The sequence below is a fragment of the Ciconia boyciana genome, chromosome 5, assembly GCF_034638445.1.
Source record: "Ciconia boyciana chromosome 5, ASM3463844v1, whole genome shotgun sequence".
NCBI classification, from domain to species: Eukaryota; Metazoa; Chordata; class Aves; order Ciconiiformes; family Ciconiidae; genus Ciconia; species Ciconia boyciana.
Genome location: NC_132938.1, coordinates 19,002,130 through 19,028,886, shown reverse-complemented (window position 1 = coordinate 19,028,886; position 26,757 = coordinate 19,002,130). Strand labels below are relative to the sequence as shown.

Here is a 26,757-nt window from a genome sequence, read left to right as displayed (position 1 = left end):
TCACTGCAAAAAATCCAGTTGGCAAGATAACATCACCAGCCCCCTTAACCTGAGATGTGAATGATGTGGTAGATGTGCACCTATGGGATCCACATGTGACACCTCAAAATTAATTTGCAGCACTGTCCCAAAATTTACACGTGCTGCTTTCTGGCTCCCTAGAAGAAATACATGTATTAAGTTAAAATTGCAAAGCCTTCAATATATGACACTTGAGCGAAGAAAGATAACTTGCAATAATTGTCTTCAGCTGCAAAACACAGTATTTGTCACGATGATACTCAGATGCTGGGACTTACCAATCTTGTCTTCATGCTACAAAGCAAAGATCTGCAGGATGATCCAATGAAGCTATCTGTCTTTCCAGAGGGGTTTTTTGTGTGGTGGGGTTTTGGGGGGGTTTTTTGTGGGGTGGTTTTTTTTTTCCTCTCCTGTGTATGGCAGAGAGGGAGGCAAGGGGAAGGAGAGGGTGAGAGGAAGGTGAAACTGTCTGGCTCTGTTAGGGAACATTAAGAGCTACATAGACTTGATAGTTATTTTCTAGGTGGGTCTTACTTTGGTGGCAGATTAGGACAATAGGTGCTACTCTACAGTTGTTATACTAAACAAGGCTTTTGTCATTTAATGATGATTTTTCACATGACAGGAATAGGAGAACAAAGTTATCAGAAACAAATACGGGAAAATGCAATGTCTGAACCTCCTCTTGCCAACGCTGCTTCAGTTAATACAGACAAATAACCTAATAGTGATATATCTCATACTAAGGCTTTATAGGAAACATAACAGTGACATAACCTAACAGTGAAGCTTTCTAAAGAAAGGAAGAAAAAGACGACAGTGGTACCTTTAGTTTCCTAATTAACAATAATGTCAAGATATATTGGCACTAAGAGTTTAATAAAAATTGGATTGCAGCTACTTCCTGAGGCTTATGTGGTATTTGTAGCATTGCACCACAGCATGGGATATCAGAACACAGTGGAACTGTTTACCCTGTCAATCTCTTGTCAATCTATCCAGCTTTCTACAAATACCTCTTATATTTGGGAGCAGTTTCACAAACCTCAGTAATTAAAAATTTTTAACACAATGATAGACACATTTAGCAAATCTACTAAATTAAAGCCACTAACATGCACAAGGAACAAAAAGTAATGTCATGGTTACCTTTCTGCAATTAGGTAAGTTACATGTAAAAATCTGTAAATATAGTTATTTAAAATACATGTTTATTTTTCAGGTATTGTTTCCATTTGTTTAAAAAAAGAGATGCATTAACAAACATATGTGTGTCTTCAGTCAGCAGGTAATTTTTGTTTTTCTCATCCACTGCATGCTTCCCATAGAAAAAATAAGAAAATACTTTCTTTTACACAAAGCATCTTGGAATCATTTATGGCAAAGAAAGCTAGATTAACCAGATTTTCCATTCAGAATGCAGAATAGAAAATTGTTCAGGAGAAAAAGTCATCTCCAGAAAAGACAGAAATCTAGACATCACAATGTCTATTAGCTGAGATCACAGTGCAAGTCACCAACAAGTAAGGTCACACCAAGGTTCAGGACAGTGATGAGAAATATTATGCTGAAGAAACTGAGAAGACAAAAAGCTTTCACTGCGCCCAAGAATCTGATGAAGCTGATAACTGAAGAATGGATGAAGCATGACTAAACATGATATCCCCTGAGCTCTGACAAGTTATACAAGAAGAACAAGTGTCATCAGACGTTACTGCTGATATCTTATCCATTAATGATCCTCTATTTCTTTGCACACAATTTTTTCTTTCATTGATCCATGACGTTTAAAAAGTGGATTTGACCTAGCATAAAGCTCCTCCTGACTGCCCAGGAAACTTAATCTGGAACACTCTCAAATTATGGGTTTGATTGCAATATGTAGTCAGAGTTTGTATCAGTGAGGAAATACAAATTTCTGTACTGAAATATTCCCTGTCCTGTGACTCTGGGTTCAGGTTTGGCAAACTTGCATTTCCTGAAGAAACAAAAACTCCTGCAACTCTAACAGCTGGCCAAACAAAATATCTGTCCACAAAACCAGGAGAAATTGTAGCATCTTTCTCTAAATATAAATCTGATTATAACCTTGTAAGTAAGGCCTATCATAATTCAGACATGCAAGGTGAATTCTTCATCTCCGGAGTGTTCTACAAATATTTTCTATCTAAACGACATTCCTGGGAATGATAATCTGCATTTTCAAGTGAACATCTACAACAAAGCGAGTTATATAGTTTCCCAGATTTCTTGGTTCTGGTTTGCTATGCAGGCTGCACTGTTCGTTGGTATTATCTGCCACTTCCTTCTTACAGAGTCATCTTGCACATTTCACACTGAAAAATGCATGAAAACAGCAAACAACTTAGGTAATGAGAACAATCTGAAGACAAAGGACAATTATAGAGTTTAACTCCTTCAGCCAGGATCCCATATATGTACATTATAAGAGTACTGGCTAGTGCTGTGATAGGAAAAAAGGAAACTGGAAGGACCAGAAGGATTTTGAATTTCAAAAAGTAAGCATATTACCACCAGACTGTCATTCACTTCAGAGACAATGTCCAAATACTAGGACATTGCATTGATCGATTCATCAGCCCAATTAATTGTAGGCCATAAAGAAATCTTCAGGGCTAGAGCTGGCACTGATGGAAGTGGAAAAGTGGGGAAGATTGATTTCCTCATCATTATGAAAAATGCACATCATCTTTCATCTACAGACACATCACTATTTTTCAAGATTCACATACAATTTACAGTATTGTTTCCTACATTTTTCATATGCTTCCCTTGGCACCAGATTTCATTAAGATGCTGGCAGTGCCATCTGCAGCTCCAAAAGCATCTCCTCTGTCAACAGCTTGATCTCAGATGAGTCATCCAGCTTGGGCTAGCAAGCAAGGAGAAAAGCCTCTTAAGCCCGTGTAAATAAGTCAACTCAGTGAGCTGCATTGAACACCTTGCAAGAAACATTCAGCCATGTGGAAAGAGCAGAAAAATTGTCTTCACCACAGTTTGAAATTCTAACCTTGAAATTGTGAATTTTAAATTCTGAAATTCTAAATTTTGCCATGGCCCAGATTCCATTGCAAAACCCTGCATCATCATTCAAAACAAACAAAAGATGCCTCATTTCACCCAAGCAATACAGCTCTCCCTAATCTTTGGCAGAGGAACCTGGAGAACCTGATGGAAAATAATCTGCCAGCCGCCAGTGCTGATACTCACCACAGGTATCAGTAACATATGGTAGACATCCACTACAGGACATGAACCTACTTAGCAGAGAAGCTAAGCAGTACATTTAGAAAAAGCTAATATATCGAGTTTATATGGGAATTGTTTATATCGAAAAGCAGCAGACAGGGTTGCATCAAAAACAGGAACAGCAAAAAAGTTAAGATATTTGTGTTCTGGCAATATTTTTCCCACTCTACATATCTGCTTTCTAAGTTAAGAGTTTTCAGGCCAGTCTGGCTTGAAAACTACTTGAGAATACAAAAAATTACTTTGGAATTATATACAGATATTAACTAAAAAAAAATAGGGTGGAATTACAGGTTAAGTTAGTGCAGTGCTAGGAAGCTCCTGGAAGGCTGGGAAGTAACCGGCTCATCACCCACAAGGGGGAGCCTGCCCTTGAGAATAAATCTGAACTCTTGCACTTCATTAGACAGTTTATGGTTATCAGACAGCCCACCAGTCTACAAATTCAGTACAGAAAATTTTCAGCAAGCTTTAGGCTTTAATTAGGGCTGATGTTTGCATAAGAGGAGAGTCACAGGAGAAGAGGAGCAGGAAGGAAGCTGGAAGAAATTAAGAAATTGGGATGTGACCTTTACAAAGGGAATACATATAATCTGTCTAAATACATTGATTTTTAAAAGGAAGAACCAGCCCAGGGAAACAGGAATGGAACATACATACTCAGAAGATACATTTCCTATTTATCTTCATCCCTATAGTATGCCTATTTTAACTTCTAATCTGCTTGGAAATGACTAAATATTTGTTAGTATTTCCACTTTGGAACTATTTATCTTCATAGCCATGGTAATACATTCACATAAAGGCATCAGAGCTGCCAAATTCCTTCGTTACAATTTGGATCATGGTGTAGAGGCTGGGGTGTTGGCACTTGCATCTCACTGGACCTGTAACAGCAGACACTCATCATCATCAAGTCATTATCACATTTTCCCTTCATGGCTGTGTTTATTTTAAGAAATTCCCATGTGTTCAAACACTACCAAGGCTTATTTCAGAGTACCAATTCTATACAAAACTTCAGCACAAATAGATATTTCGTTACGTTCCCTTTACAGTTCATACCTTCTGAAGCAGTTTCTACAGATTCACATCTCCAACCCAACACCCAAGAACAAAACAAAAGAAGCATAAAACAGACCAAAACACATATTTGTCATACATGCTTTAAACCCCCCAAATAAGCTTACCATGTTCCTTTTCAAAACTACAGTTAATTCACACCACATTTCCTTTTTTTAAAAAAGTCTCATATTCGGAAAGTTTTACGTAGTGTAATCCTTTCTAAACATTACACAATCTCAAAAGCACTGCTGATAAAACTACACCCAGCAGGATATTGTAATTAAGGATAAAGCAAAACAAAGCATTAATTAAAATGTGATTTCTGGTTATATAATATTTTCCTCTGGTACGGAACTTAAACCAAATTCAGAACATCCTTTCAATCTTCTTCTGGACCACCCAACTTAAATGTTTTCCTAGTTTGTTCCTTTTTACTTTTAATTACTGGTCATAACTTCCTGTGTACACTGTTTCTTCTCCTATCTATAATCACAGAAAATAGAGCCAGGGTTTTCAGTATCTTGATTCAGAAGGAAAGAGATTCCTAGCAGATCCAGGCACCTTCATAACCATGGCGTACCAAAATGATGATGAGCAAACACTTGAGCACTGATACATTTATTATCTTCTGTCTATCTTCCTTCAGGCATATCAAAACTACTCTCCCTTTTTGTTTAAATACTTGCCAAATTCACATGGGACCTGCACTATTACTGTGCAGAATGAGATGTTACACCATTAAAGAGAGTATTCTGCAACATTCACATTTAGCAAACTAATTGGAAAGTCATCCCGAGTTCAGAAGCCAAAAACAATGGACAAATACAGTCATACAACCATAATTAAAAAATGCAAGTAAAATTAATAAAAAAAGACAGATTAAGAACAGCAGACTTTCTTACAAAACAATCCCACCCACAGCTAGATCACAAAAAAAAGGCGCTGAATACTGTTACAGGAATTTAGTTTAAGTTCCATTTTCAACAAAGTACTTAGTCAAATAGCTTTACATTTCTAAGGAACCATAAACTGGAACTGTAGCAACACATTCTTATTCTCTGTATGAAGATATTAAGTTCCAAATGCATACCTCTAATTCAAATAATAATGCAATATTTAATGGATACAGATAGTATTTTTCTTTACTTTCTTTTGGACAAACTCAAAGATAACTTTTCAAGACAGGCATCTCCAGCTTTATTGCCTTTTCTCTTTGACTACTTCTCAAAGACTGGGGTTTCTTTTTGGTTTTTTTGAGGTTTTTTCCTGGGTTTTTTTTGTTTGTTTGTTTTAATATGTTAACATCTTAAACATCAATAATAAAGGCCCAAAGAACTACTAGTGCTAATGCATTTGCATACCCACACATCACACACTAAGACCTTGCTGTATGCATGAAAGGCAGAGTTATGAACACTCAAACTCCTATTCCAGGGAATATACAAAACTGAGTGGTTATGCTAATAGTGCTTTACTTCAGGAAAGGAACTTTGAAGTCTTTCACAGCAACAGTAACATAACCTTATGATTTTTTTTTCAATACAAAATACTTTCTACTTTTGTTTATTAAAATGTGCAACAATTCTTGTGCACCTTAATCTAAATTTCTTTAGAGTAAACATGTGAAATAATATGCTGATAACACTTCAACACTTTTCTGCCAGTGCTGAAAGGCTCTCTAGGCTGAATCTTACATTACAAACTATTATGGTGATCTGCAGCTCTTGTAAGACAAATAGTCTTCCCTGGACAAAAAGACAAATCAGCAATCAGCAGATTCCTAATACCGTATTTGCCACTTCCAGGTAAATGTCAGCTTTTTCATGTTTCAGAATTTTCTCTCTTACCAACTCACTGTCTAGGATCTATCTAGGTATGAGAACTACCACTTGTCAGCAGTGCTTGCTCCATCTGACTCCACTTCACCATCCTAGTCAAATACATTACATAAAACAAAATAGCGCAAGCTGTCATACTGCAAAACAGAATTAGGCCGTTCTCCCCACTTGGCACCTTTGTGGATAAAATCACTATGAAGACAGCTTGTAACAGAGTGATTAGGAGACAAGCAGTGAATAAAATTCATGGCAGAAAAACCTTTGATTTTCTGCTACTACAGTGAAAATCCGACATCCACTGTTACTCCTAAATGTTAAATCTTGTGAATTTATAATTCCAGCAGACTGTTGAGTTCCATTTCTTTAATAAGAACTCATATCTGGAAGCATTACTAGTATTTTAACTAGAGTACTGAATATATGCCAAATGATCATTCTTAGGTCACCCATCTGAAAGACTTGCAACTTGCTGCAGAAATTTTTTCTTGACCAATCAACCTCCTAATTCAATTACACTTCTCCCAGTTTTGCTCTTTGTTCCCCCCATATATGCTAGGCACAATACTGCCATTCTTCCACTATTCCACTCTTACATAACAGCACATACTCATTTTAAAGCCTTCCCCATAACTCAAATCCAGTTCAGTTTTATTTCATTTGGCTGGCAGGCAACGACACCAAACAAACAACACAATAGGTTTTGCAACCTGATTACAAGAACAGACAAAAAACTCAATTTAGCCAAAATCCTAGTGAAATATTTTTAATGTCGCAACAAAATGGAAAAATGCATTCAAAGTGAACATCCCACAACATTAGCTAGAAAAGCAAGCCACCTTGCCATCGGTTTTGCAAAACTACATAACATAGTTAAAAATATTTTCTTTTCCATTTGCTGCAGTGTCTGATACATATGCACAAAATTGCAAGATCTTATTGTCCCATGCTGCACTGTACATTTACAGCTATTATCATTAAGTCTCTTACAATAGTTTTCTCCCCAGTGATCACAATCTTGGTTTTGCTGTATTTTGTATTTCCCACATTCTCCAGTCCATATCCACAGGACAAACAATTCTGGCATACTTTATTATTTAAATACTTTATTATTGTTTCCTCTAACAAAATTTACTGATGTGCTGTTTACACAGTTTAGATCAGTAATCAACAGGCTACAAAACAATTGTCCCAATAATAAATACTTCACCCCAGTGCCTTATCTAAAACTTTAGCAGTATGTGGCACAACTGGCCATACCCCAGCAGCTTTGAACCTAATTTTGTATGCGAGATTTCAATGTAAAGGTGACAGTACACTGCATGTTGTAAAATTCTTTCATCTTAGTAAGGCATGCTAGCCGAACAAGTTTAACTAACAGTAATCTTTATTTTAGATCCTAAAACAGTTGTACAGTTTTCTGATTATCTCCTAGCCCAAGAAGTCTTGTAACATGGTGAAAGATTCTCTTCTTTTGCGCCGATAAAATCACTGTTATCAGCCAGAATAGTGAAGATTACCTACTTTGGCAGTTAGACCCTCAAATCTGAACATGTCTGGCTACCCTCATTGGTGAGCCAAAGGACGAGCAACACTATGGTTATGATTCTTTTTTCTAGATGAAATTTAAATTTGACATCTGCCAAACCTACATACAAAACTCAAATTTAGCTGTGAAACATCTCTGCACTGTATCAGATGAGAAGTTTTGGCTTCTGCACCTCTGACATGAACGGTGTACTGGAGATCAAGAAGCAAAGCACTCTACATAGATTTGGTAGGCTTTCCACTTCATATGAGTTCTGTTTTTTCGTTTTTAAAAATCACTCTGACCTAAAAAATGAGATTTTTGACTGGTATTTTTATTTTGTTCTTGTGTTGTAGGGGCATAAATGAGTGGAGTACCATTGCTGTAACAAGTTATAGCATAGGAGCATTACACAAAAGTATTTGCTCTCTTGAATTTACAGACATATGACTAAAATCAAGGAGAGAAGTCAGTCTTGTCTTTTACAAAGAATGCACAATTTGTAAAAAAAGAATATGATAGAACCAATTAATCATGGACTATATTTAACACTAATGTATAAGTAGTAAGGATCAGACAGGAATTTTCTCCAATATCAGAAGTGATCACTGCTTTCCTGCAACATACGTATGTGTTTGAGTGTATCTTTTTTTAGTTCACGTAAATAACTTCCTTTAGTTGTGCTAAGCTTTTCAATTTTTTTTCCTCCCACTTTAAGATGCACATTTACACTCTTTTCTCTCCATTTAGCCTTTCGTATCTTTACACTCTGAGAAGCAGCTACTACAAATACCCGTTCATTACATTAGCTGTTATCCTATCTTTGCAACCCTTCCCTGTGGTCCTTATCAAACTTGAGATGCAACCTTTTCAGTTTCGAGGTCAATCAACTATCTAAATGCCTTCCAGCTATCCACCACTCATACAAACATCCACAGAAGGGGAAAAAAGAGTCGATGTTTCTTCTGTCTCCCCTGTATTAAAGTACAGCCACCATCAAACCTCTCCTCATACATGCTACCTTATAAAGTATGAGCAGCCCTTCCTTACAACTGTATGGATTACACTTTCACAGTAAAAATAAAAAAGTCATTGAACTGTCTGGACAGAAGGGGAAATGAAAAGAACGAGGCAAGATTTTGTCTCTTGTACGTATTACCCTGCAAATCCTCAAGGAGTACTTAACCAAAAGGTTTACCCCCCCATTTCAGCCCGTTTTTCTTCCCCTTAAAGATTAAGGGCCATGGAAAGAAGCCTTCAGAGCATGGTCCTTTAAACACCCTTGAGCCAGGGAGGGCCTGCACCTGGGCTTGGCTGTAAAGATGAAAAGAGTTCAGCAAGTCCCAGCTTTATTCCCCACGAGGTGGGTCTGAACAGCCATTAGCAGAGCAGGCCCCTCGAGTGTCTGAGGGAGAGAATAAACTCCGCTCAGCATTCATAAGCAGCCTTTCCCAAATAAAACCGCCAGCCCTGGCTCCAGTATCCTCACAACAGCTACAAGGATCAGGACAACAGCCTGGGTTGTTCATTGCTGCAGCCCTTGCTTCAGCTCTCCTCCGAGACCAAATACTGCACTTTGTATATTGGCACTTTTCCTTCCCATAATGAGCGTCCCTTTAATGGGTACTTAATCGATGTGACCTGCCCACCAGGACTCAGTCCCACACAGTTCAATGTAGGTTCAGCCGAAGTCTGTCGGCCTGCTTGTGGAAAGTTTAGCCTACATCTTCCTGTACGCACTACTCAACCACTCACCAGTTAAGCAAACCTAAAATCTCTACCAGAACTGCAAAGTGAAGAGAGTAATCTAAGCGTGGTACAGGGTAAGCCTCTCTTATCTATCCTAAGTGTATCCTAAGTACTCCATCTGACAGGTCAATTCAAGAAATGGATATTGCAGAAATTTTTTTCAATTAAAAACACTGAAAAATGAACTAAAATGGTGATACACTGCTTATTGTAAATGGTCAAATATTTCAGAAAAAAGTAAATGCAAGTACCACTGACAAGTCTCTATCTGAATATTAAATTTCAACTTAATAAATATATTCAGAGAAGTCTGAAAAAACATTGAGATCCCACTGGCAGATAGAACTCACACTGCAGCTGTAATATTTCATCAAGTGTTGGATGGTTTGTGTCATTTGTGTGGAGAAAAGGAACATTTACTGTATCAGCAGATTCCTAAGTTTTCCAGCTCAGTTCCAGTTATTGACATGTGTAAAGGATATGATCATCAGTAAAAACAAAAAGTATACCAAAAAACCTGTGGGTCATCAATAATTGAGTTAAGCTATGCTGCGTTTTTTACTATTAATCTATTAACATGCTTTAAAGTTGGGGGTTTTATTCCCTAAGCAGAAACCAATTAAAAACACACCCTTAAAAAAAAAAAACAACAATCTCTAAACCTAGCTGTAATTTCAGTTTTTACTACAGCATGTTTATAAAAACACATCAGTTGAAGAGCAGCTGCTCCTTAACAAAGAGCATTTTATCTGCTTTAGCTCTAGGATGCAAAAAAACACTCAAACATGCTTTGTAGGGCAACATTATTGCAAAAAGCATTTGTAGATCAACATTACAACAAAAAGCATTATTACGGACCAAGAGCAAATTAAAGCTTTTAGATAGCCTTGACTTTGACACAATGGAACACATGAAAGTAGATCTGTGCTGGCTAGAGTGGATATGCATTTTTGTAGTAATGTTGTTTCCCTTGCCAATTTCCTACTCCTTTTGAAGAACTCAGACAGTGGCTACTACAACCAGTGCACGATATGTTGTCTGTTTCAAACCTTTTTCTTATAAAAGCTTGTATATTCTTATGGAGAACGTACAGACAAATCTAGCAAAACAACAATCTTTAATTTTTTTTACTACTGTAAAATATTTGTTGATAAGTTAAATATATGTTAGTAATTTTCTAGGAAAAAACTATGCTCTTTTTAAGAATGTACACTTTGGGAATAATTTTTAAAAGGAAAAATACATGTGTTTGAATGCTGTGTAACTTTAGAGAAGCTTTAAAACAAATTCAATGCATTTAAAATGCTATATAAATCAACATTCAGGATGAAGGGTCAACAGGGGTTAAACTGTCTGTCCTTCTTGACTACATTCATAAATGTCTTTTCTAGCTGTACTTATAGAAGCAACTGCAGCGTAACTTGGATATTAAAACCTCCAAGGAAACCAACAATAAAAGCTGCTAAGAATTTCACAAGGTTTTTTTTTTCCTTAGGTGTTAATTAAATGATCATTTAACACTGAAATGTAAACACAACATTTTCATCTACTGACAGCATAGCCTATTATAAATCCAGGGTAATAAACGTCCTGGTGTTAATACTCTGAACCAAGTTCCCACAACACACTAAGATGCCTTGTCGTGTCTAAGGTTAAGCATCTAGACACAAAACAAAGATTGTGCCTACTCGACTTCCAGTTCAATTTTCCCATCGCCCAGTGACCTAGGTAACACTTTGAGCAATAAAGAATAAATTTAATTTCTCCAGCATTTTGTGAGGATTAGGAACAATTGTTGGCCTGCAATGACTTTTTATCCTTGGATTCTTTCTCTTCCAGAGCATTCCCCCAGTTCTAAAAGAAAATTCTGATGGTTTAAGACACAGAACAAACAGAACTTTAAATTAGGCTTTTTTCAATCAATTGGAACTGTTGGAGGGGAAGCAATCAACCTTTCTTTGGACTGTTCTCAGCTATTCAGTTACTTTAGGCTTTAATCTTCCACTCGCAGAAGAAACCAACCATCATAGGGACAAGCCTCTATACTTGCACATTTTCCCTTGGCCTGATTTATTCCTCTTTTCTATTCTTTTTTTAATCAAGATGACATGGCTGCACTTAAATGTCCACTCCGTGCAAGCAGAGACTTAGATGTCGTCTTTATGACATTTCACACCATGTTTCTGCGCCACATAATAATGGCATTTCCTCCAACATGCCTTTTTACTTTTCATTACTTCCTTCACTGAGATTCAGTTTCCTACTTAACTCCTGCCTAAAAGGTTTCCTATATCACAATTTACCAAAGCTTTCAAGGTTAACCCTCCAGGAACAACCTAAGGACTGATTCAGACTGGACATGAGTATGGTTACAGGTGACCCCAAACCAGTTACTTTCATTTTCATATTAAAAAGCAATTATCTCCTTTCTCTTTGACTGCTATCATGTCAACAAAAATACGGAGGATAATTATTTATGCTTGGGGCCAAACAGGTGAAGGTAACAAAGCCATCAGAGCTAAAGTAGATCTCAGTTACTCTGAATACCACCACGTTATTTTAAAAGTGCTATGGGTATCCCTACAGATGCCTTTTGCTGAAATTAGGCAACTATATCACTTGGTAATGCAGATAACGTAAAGATTTAGTGATCTGCCCAGTAGCGGAATTAGCTTACAGTCCCAGAAGTCCATCCAGTTTGCCATTTTATCCCATAGCAAAGGAAATATTGCTCGCAAAAAAAAGACATGAAATTATGTTTTTATAATTAAAGGCAAGTTTAACTGCAATTTAAAGACACCGCCCAATTATCTCAAAATTAAAAATACAAACATCCACCTTGAGAGAGCCATTTCACAAGAAAAAAGGTTGTTTCCAATTTTAAAAATCCCATACTATTACTTCAAATAACATTTACTCTGATTTCTGTATATTTGGTACAGCATTTTTTTTCCTGCACAGCATCATGGCAGGTGCTGTGAAAATACAAAAGAAAGCATAGCTCAGGAAAAGCCTACAGATTAAGAGATTCTAACACAAAGGGCAGGAAGAGTAATGTAGTGAAGTTTGAAGTCCAATAATTGCATACAGTGATAATATATTTTACTTTTTTTTCCTGACTACATTTCAAAAGTTCATTCTGGTTCTACCAACACTTTCACTCAGCTAAATCTAAGGCCAAATGTTGCCTGTTGCTAGGATATAAGTACTGCAAGTTGTACAACAAATGAATATATATAATTCTTGTTTCTGTGCTCAAAAAATAAATCACCTGATGAATTGTACAAGTTTTTGCAGCACTTCCAAAATCTCTAAAAAGTCATCTTGCCATCTCTAACCCTACATAAGAAGGGCTTATGTCTGAAGCAACGTGCAGTGGTATTTGTTTTGCTCATTATGTTGTAAAGGATGACCAATTTTTCAATTTTGAAACATTATAGCAGAGAATAAAGAACTGAAGGTAGAAGCAAGTGATGGTAGGACAAGAGAAAAGATGCACATGCAAGCCAAGTTACATAATGTATTCAAGCTCCTAATTCACTTTTCTCTCTAGATTAAAAAATGAGCAGGTAACAGAAGCAACAATCAGTCTTTACAACGTATTACAAAAGTTTCTCCTAGATCTTCCATACAAGAAATGAATGCCAGAGATAATGTATTACAAACCTAGCACAGAGGCAACATGTTTGTAGTTACTTTAGTTTCTTCTTACAGGTAATGAACCTCAAAATTTTTTAATACCTACTTTTAGATAATCCTATCTTTATCTACGGATTGTAATTATAGCAAAAACAAAATTCACAGAACTGACAGTGGACTTGCAGCATATGGGACCAAATTTACTCCAAAAACATTCTAGACTGACCTTGTATTAGTAATAACGCACCGACATAGCAAAGCTATAATAATGGTGCTTCTACACTGCAAGAAGGAGTAGTAATTACTCTAATGTATTATATCAGGGATTTCTTTTAGTTACTGGCTTACAATACCACAAAGCCAAAACTGTATATTCATTTTATACATATACTGTATGTAGCAGCTCTTTGTTAATAATAGAAAATAAGTATCTTTCAAAATTATTATTAAGAACTATAGTCACTCTTCAAAAGTGATGCTAATAAAATAATGCTGGTAATCAAAAACTAACTAGTATTAGAATGGGTATGTTCTTACCAACTTTTCTGTTCATGAGCCTATTATTTGTTTAGATAAAACAATGTAAACATTGTATTTGAACTAAACCACTGTGGTAGAAAAACATAAGAAGTCATAACACTGGCAGGATGGACATAATGTATGGAAGACTTATTTGTTTCTACTTACCTCTAAAAGGGTAAGACTCAAATCTATCATACAAAAAAATAACCAAGTTTCCTTGTATGCAGGCTGCTAGAATGCCCCCTAACAAATCACAAAAACTGAAACGAATGACTAAAAACCAACACACTTTCTCGGAAAGGATCCAGCAACAAGGTGGCTTCACGATTCATGTTCCAATAAATCTTTAATTGCTGCACATCCAGCACACTCCTGCAACAAGGTGGAGCACACTAATGTTATTGCAGCGCATGCAACAGTGGAAACCTAGCCATTACGCTTATCCAACAGCAGACCTACTTGCAAGAGGAGAGAGGTTCACTGATATTGCCTTTTGAAAGGGGAAAACTCATTCTTGCTCCTCACTGGATTTTTAACATCCACAGTCACCTGTTTGCAGTTCGAGGTAGATTTCAGAGACTTTGGGATAATGAGCATTTTTCTAATGAGCGATTTCTCCAGAGCTGTTAAAACAGATTCAGACTGAAGATAAATATCTTCTCTACAAAATCATGACTATAGTCTCACTTGCCATGGTTACTGTTAAAAAGGATATGACAAAACCATAAATTAAGCCTCAAATGCAGCTACCTTAACAATAAGGAGACCAGCACTTAAGATATTTTAAAAGCCACTGTTTCAGCATCTTACATGCACCATCTTTTTTCTTTTTTTTCATTCCTATCTGATGATTTTTTTTTTTTCTCTTGGCAAAGGTGGAAACAACACAACGCTCAGCAAAAGGGTATAGAGGCAACTGATGCACATCACAGGTTCTCCTGCAGCAGCTCGAAAACCCGACCCGAGAGCCGCCTGGAGAACTTTCCTCCTCTTTGCGTCAGCCGCCCGCAGCCTTCCCGCGCCGGGAGCGGGCAGCGGCGCTCGGGGTAGCAGCCTGGATGAGTAATGATGTCGGTGCGACCGGACAACGGTAACCCTGGCAACTGTAACCTGCAATTCCTGCCTAACCATTGTGGGATTTATTGTGGCAGGGGCCAAAGAGGCCAAGAGTAAAATGAAGCAGAGAACTATGGTGTCTGACACATCTAGTACCACACACTTTAGTCATAGCTGGCAGAAATTAATTCAGGAGGAATTTTTGCAAGGGCCCCCCATGCAGCATGTTTTGTTGTTGTTGTTGCCGCTGCTGTTCTGGCCTCAGATTTTTTTTGAAGTTTTTTTTATGTTTATTATTTTTTTCCTCTAATTATTAGCTGTTCAGAATTTTTTTTGAAGTGACTAACAGACATCTCAAAACTGTTTATTAATTAGACTATATTAATATTTTTTTCCTTTAGAGGAGAAACATCTTACGATGTGTACCTTCTCAAGTACCTATATTAGAAGGAAAACGTATCTAATATCAGACCGCATCCACTAGAAAGATTATTTTTTCAAAGCCAATATTGCCTAACTTATACAGCAAATATTGGCCAGTAAGGAAACTTAACCTCATTCCAAGCACAAGAAATGTAAATCAAGAGGGACAAGCTTTGTGCATGGAATTCAATAACCTTTACATGCTACTGATTAATAAAGGTATCTTTTAAAACTGAATTTTCAAACAGCTTTGGGTCCAGCACTTGGTATGCTGCAGCAAATGGCAATCAATGAACTGTGATCTAACCAGCCAAAGTAAGCAGTCAAAATCTATTTGTCTCAGATAAGCACTCACTAGGCTGTAGAAGTTCTCTGTACTAAGGTACCATCGCCAATGCTAGACAAGTTAGTGCGAGTGGGCATACAGGTCACTGAAAACAACGCACCCCCTTCTCGCAGGAAAAATGCTTGCTGAACAAGGACTTATATTACCCCAGGGGATTTACAACAGTACCTTTATTTTAACAGTATTGGATCAAAACAGAGGTTCATGTACATTTTGCTTTGAAAGATACCTTGCAAGGTAAGATTAATTACCCTACAGCACTACTCATACTATTTTTAGCATTAACTACTTCCTATTGAAATATTTATGTCAAAACACCTTTGCAGATAACTCTTAATGGGAAAATCAGTTTCTGTTTTGACTAAATTTATCCTTTTTAACTAGTTCCAGGAGATTTTTTGGAAGGCTGCTAGATCTGAGAGAAAGTAACCTGAAAAATAGTTTAATTACCTTTGAAAATCAAGTGTCTTTAGACACAGAAAATAATGCACTGTCTCTTTTAAATTCTCAACCTATAGCTTTCCTTTACTTACACTTCCCATCTGTCAACAAGTGCTTGTAATTTTATTACACTGTCCTGTAGTTTATGCAGAGTTGGTATTATTTTACAGAGTTCTGTTAATGGACTGGATAAATGGTAATGCTATTTAAACTAGTCTCCTGCTCCAGCAAACACAGCTGCAACTGTACTACTATTTCTAGGCAAACATCTTGACCTGAACACGCAGTGCTCTCTCAACCCGTCCAAAGAGAAATTGGAGCAGACAGCAAAGGGAAAGCATAGCCGGCCGCTGGTGGCAACCAACTGTGTCTAATCATAATTCATATACAGTGTACCCTCTTTCTTTTATATCGCATTTAGGCTACACAACAAGCATATGTGCTTCTTCACCTGGCATCTCGTTTACAGCCAAGGGTCAAATGGTAATTATTATTCACAGAAGCTCAATAGTATGTTGAAAACTCACAGTACACACACTGTTTGAGTAGCTGTTAAATGCCAAAAATAAATACTAAACCAAAGCTTATTATACATTTTATTGATCATGATTAGAGAACTTTAATTCTCCTGAGAAATATTTATTTGGATGTAAATATGTATAAGCATATACAATGGCAGATGTAAAAAACCAAATCATTTTATACTCTTTGTGATCAAGCTACATATAATTTGAAAACCAACCAAGAACATTTAACTAGCATCAATCCCCTTGTTGGCCTGACATTTTTTGAATTACAAATTTAGTGTTAAGTGACTGTAGATGTTCAGTATCGCTCATATTTTCTTTTAAACATGAATACATTATAACCAGACATTCACTTTCATGGTCTGATCAACAATAACCCTTAGGCAGAGGAAATTTAATACTGTGAAGCCAGTGATCTCTTACTTTCCACCATATACGCTATGAGCAGTTGTGTGCTTTATGTCAGAGGACATTATGGATTTAAGACTAGCATCTATCAAATATGCAATTCTGAACTAATATATTCAAGTATGGTTTTGCCTGAAGTATGCATCCATTTTTTGCCTGCGAATTACGGCTCATTTCTATTTTATATGAATTTAGGTAACAACCATTACACTATAGGTGGAATAATAAAATGATCATAAATCCCTTTCATTTTCCTTCCTGATGGAAGTAATATCTTTATCATGGCTGATGGAAATTATAAAAGAGACTCAAGTGTTAATATATAAAACCACATATGAATGTATTATAATATTATAGCAGAGTAAAATATTTTTGTTTGTCAGAACAAAAGCCTTCATAAGCTTTCTGGCCTAGTAATTTAACAACTTATTGCATCTACAGGGAAGTTCTGGAAACAAAACATACATCCAAAGCAAAGAAAAGAAACAAAAATACAGTGAACAATGTTTACACTAACAGAGTCATTTTCAGTTTACTATTTCATACTACTGCAAGGGGGGGAAAAAGAACTATTATTTCACAATATTAAAACAGAAATCAACTGCTAAAAATAAAAGCTTCATTATACCATTTGTTCAAGAATATTTCCACATACTAAAGTGGAAACAAATCAGAGGAACCCCACCTTCTTCCACCTTCACTCTTTTTTTCCCCAAGCACACAAGGGCTGAAACTCAATAAAATCAGACATTTCAACAGCAGAAATCTCACCTGAAGTCTAAAGAAATGTGTCAAATACATATCAAATTAAAACAGGGGTGAATTTGTACAACCATTTCAAAGCCTGCTTAAGCATGTCATGTTGTATCCCTTCCATACCACATACTGTAACTTAAAGGTACCTTAAAATTTATTTTGTTACAATAACTGATCATGTAGATAAATACAGAAATCAGTATCTAAACTTCATTCCACGTTTTTACTGCAACAGAAACAAGTGCATTCTTAAAAGGGCCAACGGGTCAAAACATTAATTTAAAAATATTGCCAGGAGTAAAACATTATCAAACCAAAGAATACAACCAAAACAAAAATTCATTACCCAATTTAATATAGTTTTTATTTAAGGCAATACATTTCATAGGTTTTTTTCTTCCTAGAGTTTAAGTTACTGCCTTTGTTTTCTTTGTGAGGGGACACAGGAGAGACTTCTCCACAGACCTACCATTTGCCAGCGCTATGATTTTTCTGGTCAAGTGTGTACAGCCACAAAAACAGAACATCACAAAACCAAAGTGCTTATAGAGTGCTGTATCTCTAGGTTAAAATCTCCACAGGCATTTTTTATTTCTTGTAACACAGAAACCAAAAAACAAACAGGAGAAAAGGAAAGCCAAAAATATTTTCAGCAAAACTTCATTACAGAAGTGGGAATGGATGAAACAATATTTTGTCTCATACAACTATCAGTATCTAACCTAGATTTAAAACAAAAACACTTGCAAAGCAGTCAGAGTACTCAGCTTAAACAAAACATCAGTGTTCCTAGGTGCATTTTAGCCCTGTTTGAGGTAAAAGACAAAAAACCTAATGCAAGACAAAATAACAGGCCAATTCCAAATTTTCCAGAATAAGAGTTATTGGGTCATGCCTACTTACAGCCTGTATAACTTCGGCGTCCCCAGAAAGAGCAGTTCAGAAAGCAACTGGAGGTTATTTCTGTTTAGGCGCCTTTAGAAAGAAAAAGAAAAAGCTGTGTTAAATTACAAGTGCTACAGCAATGCAATGCAACCACTTTGAGCAGGCATCCCAGTGCTGTAACAAGCTGATTTGAAAGACCAGAAAGGCTATGCAATGCTGGTCCATTAGCGGAGACATGGTCCAGCAGTAAATTTACCATGGACTAATTACATTTTCTGGTTTCTCCAACAGACCATATTACCTATTTTATGAAAGATTTTGAATCTCTGTAGTGTGAATCAATCACTAAGTCAGGACTCTGTCCTGCATAAACAACCAGAAAACTAAAAATACAAAATCAGCAGTGCAACTTCGATTCCCCACCAACTCTGTGTTCCTCTTAGTATAATGAAGCAGATAGAAGACATTTTGTGACCATGAAAAGGTTCAAGGGAACATGTGTCAAATGCATACACTTAGTTAAGTAATGAGATAATGTATCTAAAGATCCATATAACCTATATAAATAAAAAAAGCAAAGGAAGCTGTTACAGAAACCTTGATCAAATAGAAGTCAGAAAAATCAGAGTTTCAGCTTATATTTGGCATTACAGGGGGGTTTTTTTGCATACAGGTTTTTTTCTATAGCTGTAAAGATACACCAAAAGGAAGTGAAATTAAAAAAATAAAACACAATCAGTTGTACATAAGACAGTACAAAAAAACTGCAGCTGGAATCCGGAAGGTAACCATTTGTCTATGAAGTTTCTCACTGAACATGCTGACCAGAGTCAAAACTGCTTAGTTTGAGGTGACTAGTTCAAAGGCCACTGTATTATAGCCATAGGCAACAGAACAACCACTAGCCAAGACAAATATATTTCATCTTCATGATCTTTTTTAAACATACAATGCAGATTATTCTTTCTACTGTGTATAAGTGACAGCCCTTGAGCATACAGTCATGCCAGTCAAGAATTCAAGCTCAAAACAGGTTTTTCGTTGTTTTTAAGCAATGCACCACACATGCCACCTGCCATTCAAGCAAAGCAACATACAGAAAAAAAACGTTTTGTCCCATCAGCCTCATCACAAGTCCCAGTCTGCAATGCACAGTGCTTCTCAAGCCATTCCTGAATACCAGACTGCATGGTATTATCTGATTTTTATTTTATCCATACAATGGTTACATTACATATGTCAATAGACTGCTACCAAGACATTCCACAAGGTGAAAAAGATATTGGACAGCAGTTTTGCAAAATTAAGTTTTAGAATGTCATAAAACTTCAGAATTTGTTGTCTGTTAGTCTTAGGGCTGAATTCAAACAATTAAGCCTGTTTAGCTTCCCAGGGCTCTTTCATAAACACCGTTCCATCTAGAGGTCTTTCCAATTTAAAGGTTTTTCCATAAATTCCCATATAGATGCACATATTTACCCACTCAAGATCCAGTTTTACATAGCTCCATGGTTTAGTTCACTTAGTTATCGCTCCCTTAAAGTTCAATATGACTACTGATGAAAGCAAAATAATCTGAGAAATATTCTTATGTACCCACAGTTTTGCTCCCACATTTCAAACCATACGCAAGCAGTCAGCCTTTTGAGATCTAGATATCCATAATTCTCCAGTTTTAATGTCAGGTTCCTTTTTGATAGTCAAGCACCAGAAATACTCATTTCTTTAAGCAGAATAAATTTAAATCACACATTTAGAAGATTAAATGAGAATTTAGAGTGAAAGATTCTGAAAAGGAAGGACTACAGTACTGGAATAAGTGAGATGAGTGAAGATGCAGTTTAGTAAGAAACAGAAAAAATGCTTAATCCAGCAACAACAAAAAAAATCTGAATTGTGATCCTGCAAGGCGTATTTCCAAATCAGTAGAAGGAAAGTTTTCAATATAAAAGACAGAGCTATAAAGAAGTTAACGACTAGTGGAAGACTTCCGATTTGAACATTGCTTAAGAAGAAAACCTTACCTACATAAAAACAAGTGATATATTTTAGCATTTATGGATCTACTGCATCTTCAAAATAAGGTTATTTAAAAATAGACATTTTCTTACCTTTAGTAAATTTATGTATAAAAGTATATACTAAGACCACAAAACTTAAGTAGTAGGAAGAAAATTGTTTCAAAGTAACAGTTATAGTTGTGATCAGAAGAGAATAATGTGAAAACAGAATTCTTAGACACTGAACCTGAACAAATGGTTAAATAAAAAGAGAAATAAAATTCATTCATCCATTCTCTTTGCTAAATAGATAGTTCAGACTTAAACCTCTAAGTCCATGATTACAGATCAAAAAGTACATGGGAAAACATGCAGGGTACAGACTTCGGGAATTTAGTCTCTAATCAGAAGCTATTCAGGACAAAAATTTCTGTTAATATTTTTTAAGGACTCTATTACATTCAGATGCTAGACAATAATGGAGAGCTGTAACTGAAGGGGCAATGAAATCACTCAGTATCTTTAGTTTTGCAGAAGTTCCATATAACACAAAAAAGGCACTATAGTACAATGACAAGAGTAACTGATGATAAAGTTATTCAGGCAGGCTGCCTTTCACTAAATGCAACAACAGACTTACAAGGACACACTTAGCATCACTTTAGAAGGATACTTCACAGGCAAAATACTTGTGCTTGTACATAACTTCTTATACAAGCAGTTAATACCTCAGACCAGGAGTTTGTTATTACCTGTAGTTCACATGGTCCACACAACTGAGTATACTGTTAACATACTGATGCACATGCTGCTGTACAGACTTTAAAATCTAAGTTAATGAACTTGATTTATTGTCTGTAACTAACCTAACAATAAGCAGCACTAGCCTCAAAACTCAGTTTCTACCAAGTGAGCCTGGCACTTAAAATTAGTGTTTCAACCTACACTTTTACTTGGCCTTTCACAAAATTAAAACATTTGTTCTTTGAGCACTAAGTGAATGCAGGGAATACACAAGTTAAATAAATTACTGATCTTTAATGAATCCTGTATTTTGTAGCTTCTACTTTGAATAGTTTCATCCCACTGATTGGAGTTTCTTTTAGAACTAAGCTTTCTCTACCAAAAATCTGACCATTCCTTATCACCTGTGCCTAAGAATATCAAACATCACTAATTCCATGAAGACAATAATGGGAAATATGTCCTTTATCATACTTCAGACAGAGGCTTCAGCTTCTCTTTACATCTAAGAAGTTATAACAGATGCTGTCAAAGGGGTCAATTTGCTGTTCTTAAGTTTCCTACAAGGAGATTTTATGAACTAGACTTCACTGAAATGAATTTTTCAAGACTATAATAGGTAGTTCTGTTAAAAAAAATGCTATGAAATCACATGTAAGTGAATGTGAAAAAGGATGCAGGGCAAATCTGGAACACACAGACTAGTATCCCAGGACACAACAGCTTCTAGTTCAACAGTCACTATGAACAGTTTTCAGTCTTTGACACAGAGCCACACAAGGAGTCCAGAAAACACATTCCTGTTTTAAAACATTTTGCTAATATACACGGTTCTCCAATATTTCCACTTTTTCAGGTGACCTCATGTTTAATTTTGTCTGAAACAGCAATACCTATCCAGAGCACACAGACATAAAGGAACAAGAGTGAGACAGGCATGATCCCCTTTCTCCCTGGAGCTAAAACCTGAGGTAAGCACAGATGGATCACAGAATCCACATGACTATAGATTGCAAAGAACTACAGCTACTGCAGTGTAAAAACAACCAGAAAAACTCTACCACGCTTTCTTTCAATGTGTGTTGGCAGAGACCTCACCGCAGCTAGCTAGAAGGCAGCGTTTCCCCTGGGACAACGTGAGAAGAGAAATTTCACTTGCATCAACTGAACTGCTCTCCCAGAACTAGTGTGAAGTTCAAGGTGAAGCACTGAAGAAACAGTGATGAGATACTCCATACTGCTACCGTTCAGTTTCCCAACTGAGCTAGACAAATTTGCGTTTCTCAAGCAAAGGCAGAGAGCTCCGAAGAAGTGTTAGTGGTGTAAGCAATAGAAAATGTACTGGAGAATCTCTTCTAACATTGCAATACCTTGGACTGTAAAGCCCCTTGGTAGTGGCCAGAAATAAATGGATGAGGGTCCAACATAGCATAATTCTTTCAATTTAACAGAACTGAGGCACAGTTGTAATCAAAATATATAACCTTTTTTTCTGTTATTCAATGCATCTTTAGGAAGAGATTGAGCAAATTGACAGACTGGCATAGGTAAATTTTTGAGCTCTTCATGATGAATTCAAGCAAAGTCTACATACTACCTAAAGTACACAAAGTATTTTAAATACTTCAGCTTAAAGCTCCCAGAGCTTAGTCTTCTAAATGCAGTAAAGACTAGAAAAGCATCTTCAAAGTGAAGTGATGGAAGAAGTATACAGAAGGATGAATTTAAGGACAAAGGAGGAAAATCTTTGACAGATGGGCAGGTGAAAATACTCTTTAAAGGAAGCTTGATACCAATAGGCAGATAAAAAGTAGGTACAGACAAGCAATAGGTTGCACTGTGAAGCAGCCAACAGTAAGGTAAGCAAAAAAAATTGGCTTGATTTGAGTTACTGGTTCTAGTTTTGCAGAAATGTGTGCGTATCTTTTACTCGTCTTCTGCATGCAACCAGGACAGAGTTAGAGGCAGAGTAAACTGTGGGGAAAAGCATGTTATGCTCCCAGTGACACATATCCTAACCCATTGAAGTCTAGCCATGCCACCAATCCATTCTGATGTCTCTCTCAAGTTTTCATGCCACAATAACTGTGATCCAGTATCAATCACGCATGGGGGAGGAAGGGAGGAAAAAAATAAATCTTAATTACACTGTCTGCAATGTAATAATCTGCAATTACTATAATTCACGAGCAGGTCTGTATTTGTTTCCCAGACTTGTTACAACTTTCACTGTAACTCACTTCTGATCCCATTGTAATCAACTACATACAGCCAGAGAAGCTGTATGAGACCACGCAGCCTCTCTGGGCAACTGAGTTGTTCCAGTGCTTGACGGTCCTCACGGTGAAGAAGTTTTGCCCTTATATCCAGTCATAACCTCTCATTTCAATTTATGCTTTTTGTCTCACCACAGCCATGAGCCTCGCTTGAGCTTTTTGATAACCACCTCACAGATACTGGAAGGCTGCTATTCTGTCCCCCCACAAGTCATCTTCCAGGGGGTTTTAGTACAAGTAGATGCAATTCTAGCCACAGGCCCCCTAAAAGAACAGAAGCCCTCAAAGATAACTTGAGAACTGATTGAAGTTAAGAGCTGTTCCAAGTAAATTATAAATCAGCTGTACTCTTTAATTAGAAACAGCCTATCCCACTGGGTGCATCGAGACTGAGAGCCTTCTGAAACTCTAAATACAGGGCACAGATGCATTTTATTCTACCACCATTGCTTCAGGAAGAAGGATAGAAGGCTTCCAACTCACACAAAGTTAATGATAGCAGAAGTCATTTTTCATTCCTCCTTTGAAGTTAGCTGAGAGAAGTAAATACACTATCTGTGCATAATAACACACAGTACTGTATAGCTTAGAAATTGTACTCTTCAAAGGAGCACATCCATACCTGCTGTTTGTCAGCAGAAGACATTACTATCACACCCATTTAAAAATACCATGTAACAACATCTCACTGAAGCTTATTTGCAAAATATGCATAAACTTTAAAAGCACACAAACATTTTTCATTGAATTTCAATTTTAAATGAAAGGACATGTCAGTAAACAAACCGCTGAGTGTTCATGCAACAGCACTTTCTTACTCACGATGACTGAGCCCACCAGGCTTCTCAAGTAGTTCCAACAGGTTACAGGGATATGCATCTGCTGGGAAGGTCTAATACCAGTTCAGGCTTTATGAGCTCAGGAAATACAGAATCAACCTACAAAAGTATCCAAGTATCTTGAAACAGAAAGCTAGTGCACAATGCCCAAATCATCTCCATGGACTGGTTTAACCACTAAGTCCTAAAAACCTGACCCTAGATATACAGGGTCAGAATAATAGACATCAGAATAAGTGATGCCTATTTCCTCACCAGAGAACTTTATATAGAGCTTGACTTCGGCTTACATCTGCAAGGAAGGCAAGCCTTATTACTTTTCTACAAAAAAACATGTTGCTATATCTGCCAGAGGCAGAGAACATCTGTGCATCTGTGTCCAAAGCCCCAATCTACTGAACTTCAACACATCTGGCAACCACTGTCTGTGAATGTGACTTGCATGAACATGTTATCAAGTGAGAAGGCAGACCAAGAACTAAGAGCTAAGCAAAAGATTGTGCCAGTTTTTCCATTAAGAATTCTCTGCAAAGATCTTCTCGTCTCTAGTCAAACTACTCATAATGTCATTAAACCTAGCAATATCAAGTTTACTGAACACACGAATAAAAATTGGAATCTGCGAAGTTCAGGGCTGATCTTACAGCATTCGGATGCCTAAGTCAAAATCTTCCCCAGGTCAAGGACCACTTAATCAGGCCTCCGTTTTCCAGGCTAAATAGTGAATAGCTAAGAAGGATATGTAAGTTAGTTTCAATTTAATATCAAATACCAATTAGATATGTTTTAGTAAAAAAAAGTTCTGAAAGCAAGCAGGATATAGACACTACTGCAAACTCAGTTTCTTACTTGCGTAGGAAGTGGTGAAAGTTACTTTGCAAACTATAATACTACATTGTACTAGTATATACTACTTGAACCCTAACTTGTTTTCTGTCCTTCATTTTCTTCTCACATGAGGTTGATGTCAAGTCCAAAAGTACCACATTCCTCCCCTACCCCAATCTATTCTCCATACATTATGCAGAACACTATTTTGCAGAGAGAATGAGGCGTCTATACTCAATTTGCTTCTTTTAAGAGGTTTTCCAATGTAAGCAGAGCTAGGACAAGCTCTTTGTTTAGTTTGGGTTTGGCTTTTTTTTTTTTGCTAAGAAGAAAAGAGAGAAACTAAGGCTGTTGTTTTCTGGAAGCTTCTGTAATCCTTTCTGTTGAAACACTAAGGAAATTTCTATAAATAGCTGGTCATTACTCTTATTAATTCTGCCTATGGCATTAAAAAAAAGCATGAAAAACAAAGCAAATGCCAGGAAACTACAGGCTGGGCAGCCTCACCTCGATGCCTGGGAAGGTGATAGAGCAAAACAGAAGCTATTTCTAGGCACAGTAAGGACAAGATGATGACTGGGAGTAGTCAGCGTGGATTTACAACTGTGAAAATCACGCCTGACCAGCCTGATAGCCTCCTACAATGAATAATGAACTTGGCAGATTAGGGGAAGGCAGTGGATGTTGTTTATCTTGACTTCAGTAAAGCTTGACACTGTCTCTCATAACAGTTGTCCTCATAGACAAACTGATGAAGTACAGGCTACAAAAGCAGATGGTGAGGTGGACTGAAAATTGGCTGAAGTGCCAAGTTCAAAGGGCTGTGATCAGTGGCACAAAGTCCAGCTGGAGAACAGTCACTAGTGGTGTACCCCAGGGGTCAGTACTGGAGCCAGTACTGTTCAACATTTTCATCCACAACCTGGAAGATGGGACAGAGTGCTCCCTCAGCACATTTGCAGATGATACAAAACTGGAAGGAATGACTGATGCACCAGGTGCATGCACTGCTGGTCAGAGGAACCTGGACAGGCTAGAGAATTGGTCAAAAAGGAACTTCATGGAGCTCAACAAAAGAGAAATGCAAAGTCCTGCACCTGGGAAGGAATAACCCCATGCACCAGCACACAGTGGTAAACAACCAGTTGGAAATCAGCTTTACAGAGAAAGGCCTGGGGTCCTGGTGAACAAGAAATTAAACTGGAGCCAGCAATGTGCCCTTGCAACAAAGGCCACCAGCATCCTGAGCTGTATTAGGAAGAGCATTGCCAGCAGACCAAGGCAGGTGGTCTTTCCCCTCTACTCAGCACTGGTGAGACGTCTGGAGAGCTGTGCCCAGTGCTGGACTCCCCACTACAAGAGAGACATGAACATACTGGAGCAAGTCCAGAGAAGGGCCATGTCTGCTTAATCAAGCAGACAGATTGAAGCACCTGTCACAGTGGGAGAGATTGAGAGAGCTGGGATTGTTTAGCCTGGGGAGGAGAAGGCTCAGAGGAATCTCAATGTGTATAAATACATCATGTGTATAAGTGATGCACCTCCTTCCCAAGTAAGGAAGACTGAGTCAGACTCTTCTCATGGGTGCACAGTGAAAGG

The 26,757-nt window shown here is 37.2% G+C and overlaps 1 protein-coding gene across 6 annotated transcripts in view; it reads right to left on the bottom strand.

The window, feature by feature from the left end:
- SLIT2 (slit guidance ligand 2) overlaps nt 1–26,757 on the bottom strand; it is a 269,110-nt gene that overhangs the window by 228,466 nt on the left and 13,887 nt on the right. For all 6 annotated transcript variants that reach the window (XM_072861841.1, XM_072861843.1, XM_072861842.1 and 3 more), the window contains exon 4: nt 18,490–18,561. In XM_072861841.1, coding sequence (XP_072717942.1) covers nt 18,490–18,561 — 72 coding nt within the window. The remainder of the gene's footprint in view (nt 1–18,489; nt 18,562–26,757) is intronic.